Here is a 10,766-nt window from a genome sequence, read left to right as displayed (position 1 = left end):
TTGTCTATTGACCTGTCTGTCTGCCTGCTGAGTGTCGTGTTCAGGTATATATCCATTTATCTATCCATTTTCTATCCTATCCATTCGTTAATCACTGAGAATTTGTGGTATTTACTCTTATCTCCATAGCTATCTTAGTGTTTGTTTCTTTGTCTGCCAGCTGAGTGTCTGGTCTTCTGGTATGTATCCATTTATCTATCCATTTTCTATCCTATCCATTCGTTAATCACTGAGAATTTGTGGTATTTACTCTATCCTTTTATCTATCTTACTGTTTATCTATCTACTTATGTCTGCCTGCTAAGTGTCTGGTGTTTTGGGATATATCCATCTATCTATCCATTTTCTATCCCATCCATCCAATCGTTAGTCACAGAATTTATGGTTTTATCTGTTGTCCGTATATCTATCTTGCTGTTTATCTATTCACCTGTGTCTTCCTGTTGTGTTTGGTGGTCTGGTTTCTATCCATCTATCCATTTTCTATCCTATCCAATCGTTAGTCACTGAGAGTTTACGGTTTTAACTATCTTTGTCTATCTTAGTTTATCTATTTACCTATCTATCTGCCTGCTGAGTGTCTGATTTTGTGGTTTATATCCATCTATCCATTTTCTATCCTATCCAATCGTTAATCAATGAGTTTACAGTTTTAATTATCTTTATCTTAGTTTATATATTTAGCTATCCATCTGTCTGCTTAGTGTTGGGTTTTTGGTATCCATCTGTCTATCCATATTTTCTATCCAAAAATATACAATGTAAGAATCAACTGTTTTACTAATTATGTATCTTAGTATTAATCTATCTATCTATCCATCCAGTGCCTTGCGTATAGTGTCGTGGTCTATCCATCCATGTATCCATTTTCTATAATTCATCCACGCATGAATCAATGTGAGAATTCCCGGTTTTAACTATATATTTATCTATTTGTGCCTATTTGTCGATCTATCCATCTAGTTCTATGTGTCTGTCGGTCTTCTAAGTCACCCATCCCATCTGTATACATTTTCTATCCATCCGCAAATCAATCAATAAAGCTATAAACCAATAAATCAATGTGTGAATTATGAATAACATATGCTGTCTACCTCCTCGGACTCTCACATCGATCGGCTCTCACTATTCATACAGTTATTTAAGTTCTGGGGACAAGTTTAGCGTGTCAAGTGACAAGTCGGTGGCTGTATACAAGCTGAGATTCGATATTGTTGATTCCACGCTTGCTACTCATAACGATCGACTCTCACTATTGGTTATGAATTTTTTTTAAGCATTGAGGACAAGTTTAGCCTGACAAGTGAGGCGTCAATGGCTGTTTACAAGCTGCATTTCGATATTGTTGAGTACACGTTCTTGCTACTCATAACGATTGACCCTCACTATTGGTTACGTGTTTTTTTAAGCATTGGGGACAAGTTTAGCGTGTCAAGTGAGGCGTCAATGGCTGTATACAAGCTGCATTTCGATATTGTTGAGTACACGCTTACTACTCATAACGATCGACCCTCACTATTGGCACGAGTTTTTTTTTTAGCATTGGAGACAAGTTTAGCGTGTCAAGTGAGGCGTCAATGGCTGTATACAAGCTGAGTTTCGATATTGTTGAGTATACGCTTACTACTCATAACGATTGACCCTCACTATCGGTTACGAGTTTTTTTAAGCATTGGGGACAAGTTTAGCGTGTCAGGTTACGAGTCAACGGCTGTATACAAGCTGAGTTTCGATATTGTTGAGTACGTACACGCTTTTGCTCCTCACAACGATGAAATATCACTGTGCACGAGTTTTTATCAAGCACTGGAGACAAGTTAAGCGTGACATGTGAGGCGTCAATGGCTGTATAGAAGACGAGTATCGATATTGATGATTACACGTTCTTGCTTCTCTTAACGATCGAGTGTCCCTATTCACAGAGTTTTTAAGCATTGGGGACAAATTTGGCGTTTCAGGTGAGGCTGTATAGAAGACGAGCTTTGATGTTGGTGGTTACACGTTCTTGCTTCTCATAACGATCGAGTCTCACTATTCACAGAGTTTTTAAGCACTGGGGACTATTCACAGAGTTTTTAAGCATTGGGGACTATTTCTCAGAGTTTTTAAGCATTGGGGACTATTTCTCAGAGTTTTTAAGCATTGGGGACTATTTCTCAGAGTTTTTAAGCATTGGGAACTATTTCTCAGAGTTTTTAAGCATTGGGGACTATTTCTCAGTTTTTAAGCATTGGGGACTATTTCTCAGAGTTTTTAAGCATTGGGGACTATTTCTCAGAGTTTTTAAGCATTGGGGACTATTTCTCAGAGTTTTTAAGCATTGGGGACTATTTCTCAGAGTTTTTAAGCATTGGGAACTATTTCTCAGAGTTTTTAAGCATTGGGGACTATTTCTCAGAGTTTTTAAGCATTGGGGACTATTTCTTAGAGTTTTTAAGCATTGGGGACTATTTATCAGAGTTTTTAAGCATTGGGGACTATTTATCAGAGTTTTTAAGCATTGGGAACTATTTCTCAGAGTTTTTAAGCATTGGGGACTATTTCTCAGATTTTTAAGCATTGGGGACTATTTCTCAGAGTTTTTAAGCATTGGGGACTATTCACGGAGTTTTTAAGCAGTGAGGACTATTTGCAGAGTTTTTACGCATTGGGGACTATTTCTCAGAGTTTTTAAGCATTGGGGACTATTCACGGAGTTTTTAAGCATTGGGGACTATTCACGGAGTTTTTAAGCATTGGGGACTTTCTCAGAGTTTTTAAGCATTGGGGACTATTCACAGTTTTTAAGCATTGGGGACTATTCACGGAGTTTTTAAGCATTGGGGACTATTCACGGAGTTTTTAAGCATTGAGGACAAGTTTGGAGTGTCAAGTGAGGCTGTATAGAAAACGAGCTTTGATATTGGGGACAAGTTTAGCGTTTAGCGTGACAAGTGAGGCGTCAATGGCTGTATAGAAGAAGAGTTTCGATTTTGATTACACGTTCTTGCTTCTCATAACGATCGAGTCTCACTATTCACAGAGTTTTTAAGCACTGGGGACAAGTTTTGCGTGACAAGTGAGGCGTCAATGGCTGTATAGAAGACGAGCTTCGATATTGATGATTACACGTTCTTGCCTCTCATAACGATCGAGTCTCACTATTCACAGAGGTTTTAAGCATTGAGGACAGGTTTGGCGTGTCAAGTGAGGCTGTATAGAAAACGAGCTTTGATATTATTGATTACACGTTCCTGCCTTTCTTAACGATCGAGTCTCACTATTCACAGTCTATTAAGCATTGGGGACAGGTTGGCGTTTTATGTAAGGTTGTATAGAAAACGAGCTTCGATACTGATGATTACATGTTCTTTCATAACGATCGAGTCTCAGTATTCACAGTCTATTAAGCATTGGGGACAAGTATGGCGTGTCAAGAGATGGATTTATGGTTGTATATAAAACGAGTTTCGAAATTGATGACCACACGGTGTTGCTTCTCATTCGGATTCACTCTTCATTCAGTATTTACGTGCTTAGAATCGCCCCTTGTCAGACACCTGATTTGCAAAGGCGGCGTTTCTTTACCACTGTACTGCGCTTTAGTATTGACACTCCAGCAACACTGAGCCCAGCACCTCTGAAATCAGGTTCAGGGGGCTCAGTATACCTCTTATAATAAAACTATGTTCTCTACAGCACCATATATTGAATAGAAAATGTTCAATTGCTATTTCTTTTTCATTCTCCACGAGTACATTTTTTATTCATTCTCCAAGGAAAAAAAAAAGGATCCAACACGTCATTCACATGAAAAGGATCATTGGAAAGGTGGTTGTGCCTTGATTGTATGCTACAGAAAGTCACTCCCAAAACAATGGCAAATGTGCAGCCTTACAGTCCTAACATATGACACTGTAACGTAGCTTAAACCCATCCCCAACACTTAAATTGAAGGCACACCGTCCCCGAGGATGTCATGGTAATGGTGCACTTCTTTCCTTCACAGAGGAGATGGCCAAGAAGAAATTCAAGAACCTGCGTGACCAGTTCAGACTCGAGCTCAAGAAGGTGCCGGAGGGGAGGGCGGGGGACCCCACGCTGCCGCCCGAAGCCTACCTCAGCTCGTGGCCCTGGTTCGGCATGATGTTCTTCCTCAGGGACATGATTCACAGGCGAGCGATGATGGCGGACAGTCTGGCCAACAACGGGATAGGAGGGAGAGGGGCCATGACAGATGCCTTGGGAGGCATCACGATAAAGAGGAACTATGAAGACATGGAGTCCTCTCAGAGTGACGCTTATGACGAGGAAAACAGTGCGTTTCAAGACGAAGTTAACTTGTGCGACAGACTCAGTGTGCAATTCAGGGAACAGAGTGTGAGGCCAAATGGTATCAAAAGGTCTCGGGAGGCAGGGCTGCAGGAGTATCTGGCCGTTGAGAAACAAAGACTTGAGTTGCTTCAGCGGCAGCAGGAGGAGGAAGGGGACTCAGACCGTATGTTCCTGCTGAGTCTCCTGTCCCCCATGAAGGCCTTGGAGCCGCGCCGGGCACACATGTTCCGCCTCAAAGTGCAGCAGCTGCTCTACGACGCTCAGTACTCACAGAATTTCGGGAAATAAATTTACTCATTACTTATGCATGTGTTTCTCCTCCTGACTGTGCACGATGACTATTGATAGTAGTAGTTATTTTTTTTCCCCTTGACTTTGAAAGCAGCTTTACGGAACTACAAAAAGGCCACCTCGCTGAGTGAACTGACTGATCAGATTCAGCCCACATCATCCCTTGAATGGTGACTTACAAAAATGAGAGTTAGGGCTCCTGGAGAATGGTGGTGTTGGTGATCTCTGAAGTATTTTTCCTGAAACTTGAACTTCATTCCGTGGGTTTGGAAACAGGAACAGACATGTTAACAAGGAAGGGATATGAAAGAACTAAGTCTGACTGAAAACAGTGATTAAAGAGGAACACTTTCAACTTTATGGAAATCAGTATGCACAGTATTACTAATCGTCAGGGATAGATTTTCACTTCACAAATAAAAAGTGAGTCCTTGAGTGTTTGAAAGCGAGAGGTTTTACATAAATGTGAGTTGGGGTGTGTTAGAGTGAATCATCCTCAAATAGATGAAAGATGAAAACTTTGAGGAAGAAGCAGGAAGGAGGAGGAGACACGTGTGGCCTCAACGTTGCCTTGGGTCTATGTATTTTAAGATGAAATAACAAATCTAGTAAATCGTTTAATAAGTAATCAGAGGATCACGACAAACAAGATACTGAACTGGATGTATACCTTCAAATATGGATGAACATATTCAAACACGAATCAAATACAAACAAGATTATTATCGACGTATGGAAATGGGACACAAATAATGATTACCGAAAACATAGACAGGCAACATACAGGAGCTTACAGCCTGAGAGGGAGGTTATAAGGTGATCTGTGGTTTATTACACATTTTCTACTCGGCGAGGCGGCGTGGGACTTTTAACCCAAAATAATGAGTGGTGTGCCGAAGGGAAGGTAATGGGGAAGGAATCGAAGCTATACCTGGCCCAAGGCAAATATACGTGTGTGTATTTTAGGTCAACGGGGAAAGTCTTTTGGTCATTTTCTTGAGGGACTATATTTAAGCCATTTTACGCGTGATGATATATGGAGGTAAGTATACTAAAGTGGCCATTGGTGAGTCTAAGGGGCCATATTCTTGCACATTTCGGCGCCCCAGCACACACGTGTAACAAGGCTTTCGTAGTTGTGGGCAGAGCCATAGACAGGGACTCTGGCCACTCGCCATCTTACATCTACGCCTCTCATGCTCACCGCCTCTTACCCAGCACTCCTGCCTCAACTCAAGCAGCTGGAATTTCAGTTATTACCATTTTTTATTTTTTTTGTACTAAACTGAGTTGAGGCAGAAGCGCTGGGGTAGAGGCAATAAGCAGGACTGGTGAAGATGCAAGATGGCGTCTAGGGAGCCCATGGCCTAACTCTCTCCCTCTACGGCTCTGGTTGTGGGTATTTCCAAGGGTAGTTTTATGATCCTAGTGGTAGTCTGGCAAAGCTTCTGTACCATCAACGCAAAAATAAATAAATAAAACACTCATGCGAACCCGACTGATCTCCCTAACGACCTTTGGAAATTGTTGCTGTGAGAAAGTTGGAAGCGTCTGACAATACCAATCTTAATATCCCACTCAACACTAACTAATCTTAACGGATGTGACTCAACTGACTATACGTTTGTTGCTCTAATTGTGCGCTGATTCGTAAGTGTCATGGGACTCTAGGTTCTCATTAGATAAGCTGATTGCGCCGATAAGATGAAGTGGGATTGTTGTGTGTGATGGGAAACTTTGCCGAATCTCTCTCTCTCTCTCTCTCTCTCTCTCTCTCTCTCTCTCTCTCTCTCTCTCTCTCTCTCTCTCTCTCTCTCTCTCTCTCATCACATACTGGTTTCGGGTGTAAAAAAAAATCGACTCCGACTGCAGGAAATTTTAAAGTTCCAACTCCAATTCCGACTCCACTCCCCTTTCCCTCCTCTACAGTACAGTGGTAGACAAATCAACCCCCGCCACCAAAGTCACTTACATCAAGTCAAGTCATACGCAGCTTTGTGGGAGGAGACACGGCAGAGGCGTGGCTTATGCGTGACGTAGCTTGGTGCCAGACTAGAGAATGTAGAAACTGGGATTAAGAGAAAACGTAGATAGGCGGACTAATCTAAATCAATCACTTCAACATGCCCCCCATCACACCCCACACTACCGTTTGCAGGCATTGGAATTACAGTCACGCATAGCACAATAAATGGGCATATTTTTTTCTTAAGTGGCTTGCCTGAACGCGCGGTGAAAGACGGCGAGCATGCACATCCGAAGTGCACACACGGCCGGAACTTTAGTCACCCGTGAACTGGCGGGTATTTGGATTCAGGTGACGTCATCCCGCTGCTCCGCCCCAAACCGCTCCTGCGCGTACTGGTCGCAGTTTTGAAGGCTTGACTTGGAAGTGATTTTGCCCACCACACCCTACCACACCCAGCCACACATCACACGCATCATAAAGAAGACGGAGTTGGAGATTTTTTTTATCGACTCCGACTCCACACCCCTGCTCCTTTCCTCCTTTCCCATCCTCCACCTCCACCTCCACCTTTCCATCACTTCAACCTACTTTCCCTCCACTCTTCTTGCCCCAGCCAACCATTCATCCACTCAAAGACCACACTGAGTGAACTTGTCCACCACCCAGTCTTTTACATCCACCTCTTCCAACTCCCCGAGCAGTAGACTGTGGCCTGTGTGTGTGTGTGTGTGTGTGTGTGTGTGTGTGTGTGTGATGTCAGGTGAACTGAGGTGAAAATAATCTCAGAGTTGTAACTGGTAACTAAAGGAATGAGTGAAAAAGAGAAAAAAAAAACAATTTGCAACATTTCGTTTAAACAATAAACTGAGATGGTCACAAGCATATGCACGAGGACACGTAAAAAGCTGAGTTACAGTAAGCACGTGGTGAACACTGGATACCAAGAAACACACAGGTGCACACGGAGAACGTAAATACTATGGAACACAGAAAGTACAAGGGGATTCTTCACGCCTACGAAACAAGGATGGTGCCTCAGGAGATAGGGAAAGCTGACACGAATAATGACACACGGAAAAACTCATTGGGCCCGCTTTCCCGAACCAAGTCCCTCAAAACCACGTGGTAATCTTTCATCGTTAGCTGCCATGCATAGCATTATATTGCAGAGGTGGACGACGTTACTCATTACATAAGCATGCTATCCCGGTATCCGATGATACTGTACTCAGTTACATTTCACCTGTCCATCCACAAGCGTGAATTTTAACAGATGTGGCACATGTTCATTGCTATAGTCTGTTCAGAGCATGAAGGCGGTTCAGGGTGGAGCTGGTATCGTCGTTTACCTCTAGCCATGCTGCCAAATCAACCTTCGTACATGCGTCTCTCTCTCTTATTTCCCATCCATGTACCATTTGAAAGTGATATTTTATATATTCTGTATATAGTAAAGGAAGCTACAGTGTGCAATGAGTGTCGATGTTTAGGATTATAACAATGATTTGTATAAATTCTATGACATGTGGCAGCGATATTTTCCCATGTTACCACGTTGTGGTGGTGCTGGTGGTATAAGTGGTGGTGGTGGTCGGCGTGTCCCCTGAGGTCCCTCCCCCGGGTCGAGAGAGAGAGAGAGAGAGAGAGAGAGAGAGAGAGAGAGAGAGAGAGAGAGAGAGAGAAAAAAAATGTGGGTTGTGGGTGGGTTGGTAGGGAGACAGTGCTAATCTGATAATTGGCGGTCGAAATGGCAGTGCCGCACTCATAGGAATAGCTCGTGGTTGGGTGAAAATCAACGTCTTTATTGGCTACTTGTAAATATTCACATTATTTTTTCAAGAATAATTTTGAATGTTTATATGTATACAAAGAACCTTCACACCGTATATAGATTCCAAATATGCCGATTTGCATCGTTAATAAATATAAAAAAAAAAACTTGTATAAAAATCTAGTCAGATCATACGCGAACGAATGGGTTTTAAATAATTACGCTTTGACTCATTTCAGGTATACATAAAAATACATCTGGCTCTGTAAGAGCAAATAAAAGGTATATATAGTAATAATATATCTCATGTAAATTGCACGCGTAATATTCGAAATAACATGTATTTTTGTAATGTGAGGCTGATCGTTTTCTTACAAAATTACCTGGCCCAGCCTCACATTCAACAATATATCATGTCATTTCGAATATTGTCCGTGTAATTTACATGCAACAATTTTTTGAAATACCATTTATTTGATCTTCCAGAGCCATATGGTTTTTTTTTTTTCTATGTACCTGAAATGTGATAAAGCATTATTATTTAAACCCCACTGTTGGTTCGCGTATGATCTGACTTGAATGTTTGATAAAAGATTGACTTTCGAGTACTTGTTTGGTATATTTTCTATGAAAATCGGCAGGTTTTGGATTAAAGTAAGGAGTAAGGGTTCTTTGGTTAGGTGGGGTTAGGTTCACAAGAGCAGCCTTGCATAGGTCTACCGACCTCTTGCAGACTCCTGAAGTTCTTCTGTTCAAATATATTATTGGAGAAATAGGTTGAATATTTACCTTGAGTATCCAACGATATCGAACACGTTCATTTTCACCCAATCACGAGCTATCAATACGCATGCGCATGTGCCACATCTACGCTCGTGAGTGGACAGATGGAATGAAACCAAGTATAGCTGCATCATGCTTGGACAGCTCCTTATAAGTCTAGACCAGCACCTTCATTCCCGTCAACAGCGGACCACCTATGAAAACGAGACCTAACGTATGATCAGGACTTGACATGAGCAAGGTGTGACATTATAATTATGATGATTTTTAAGTTAAATAACGAAGGAGTTGCGGTAACTTAAGGTAGTTTTCAGTTGTTATAAGAAAATCCTTGTAATCAGATTGTCAACATAAGGGGACCTAGGACCCCGCTGTAGCCCGCCTGTGCTGCCACAGAGAACTGAAGGAGCGACGGGTTGTGCTGCCACAGCAGGGTTTAGAATTAATTTAAATAAGATAACGAAATTCTACCTACCCTTCCAGATAACTCGGCTACCTAGATTATTTGCCTTACATAAAATTCCTCTAACGAGATTCTACTCGGTTGGGTCATCCCGCGGAGGCGCGGCCGCCAGAATTTTTTCTAGCTCGGGCATGAGGGTAAAGAGTAAAGTTGGGGGCATACGCTACAGCTGCGCGTGGCCTCGGTGCTTATCTCCGCGTCGGACCTTGAGACTGTGGTGGGATGAACCTATTACCCCGGGACACAGGGCCAGTGTGACATCCGGGTTACCACAGTTTACCCATTTATCGACAAGTCCGAAAGGGAGAATGACCAACTTGGTGAGCTACACGCCGACTCAGTCCGGCCGGGACGCAGGTTTCCGACTATTACCACAGAAATATCAAGCTCCGCCCACCTACCAGGAACCCTGGTGCCCGATGCACGATAACTGCCGATATAGCGCTGCCGCTGTCAGGTTTCTGCTTGCTGAAGATAAACTTGGGAGAGACTGCGTTCGTTCTTTGGTCGAGGCCACCCTGACGTGCTCATCATAGACAACAGTGATGCAGGAAGAAGAAAGGCATTGAAAGAAGTCTGGCATGAAAATCGTCAGTGGCTTGCTGGTGTTGCCCTAGGAAAGAATAAAGGGCCCAGCTTGTATTTTTTTTTTTTTTTTTTTTTTTTTTTTTTTTGCTGAATTAGTGCCACCTACTCGAAACAGATATGGGTAACATCAAACCCATTCCCAATACAAATTGAAAATGCAGTAACTGTTTGTCTTCCCTCAACAGGACAAAAACGGCGAAAACGTTGTAAGGATCGGTGAAGACCACGAAGGACGGATAAACACTGAGGAATTCACTTTCCATTTCCCTCCTCTTCTAGAAAAATTCTAGGATGTCAAGTTCCACCCCAAACTCGACCACTTAACCAAACAACTTAAGCTTATAAAATCCATTAACCAGATGAACAGTTTTCTCTGATGTTCTGCGTCAGTTATGACTGGCAGTTCTCGGGACTGTAGTCGGGGAAAAATTCTTACAAACTTACAACAATTGCAAGGCGACAAACAGGCGTTCCTGGTGGTGCAGGCCCATTAGGAAGGAAGAAAAAGACAAATAGTATAGAAGTAGGCAGGCAATAACAGAAAACTACATAATCTTGCCTACAATATATCTCAAAACCAAACAAAT

The 10,766-nt window shown here is 42.3% G+C and overlaps 1 protein-coding gene across 1 annotated transcript in view; it reads left to right on the top strand.

The window, feature by feature from the left end:
• The window catches only part of LOC126986301 (uncharacterized), a 5,710-nt gene extending 1,094 nt beyond the window's left edge, over positions 1 to 4,616 (top strand). The window contains exon 2 of the mRNA XM_050842280.1: positions 3,989 to 4,616. Coding sequence (XP_050698237.1) covers positions 3,989 to 4,602 — 614 coding nt within the window. The 3' untranslated portion in view covers positions 4,603 to 4,616. The remainder of the gene's footprint in view (positions 1 to 3,988) is intronic.
• The last annotated feature ends 6,150 nt before the right edge of the window (positions 4,617 to 10,766 follow it).

The sequence above is a fragment of the Eriocheir sinensis genome, chromosome 61 (genome assembly GCF_024679095.1).
Source record: "Eriocheir sinensis breed Jianghai 21 chromosome 61, ASM2467909v1, whole genome shotgun sequence".
Lineage (NCBI taxonomy): Eukaryota > Metazoa > Arthropoda > Malacostraca > Decapoda > Varunidae > Eriocheir > Eriocheir sinensis.
Note: the sequence above shows the minus strand (reverse complement) of the source record. Positions and strands in the feature narration are given on the sequence as shown.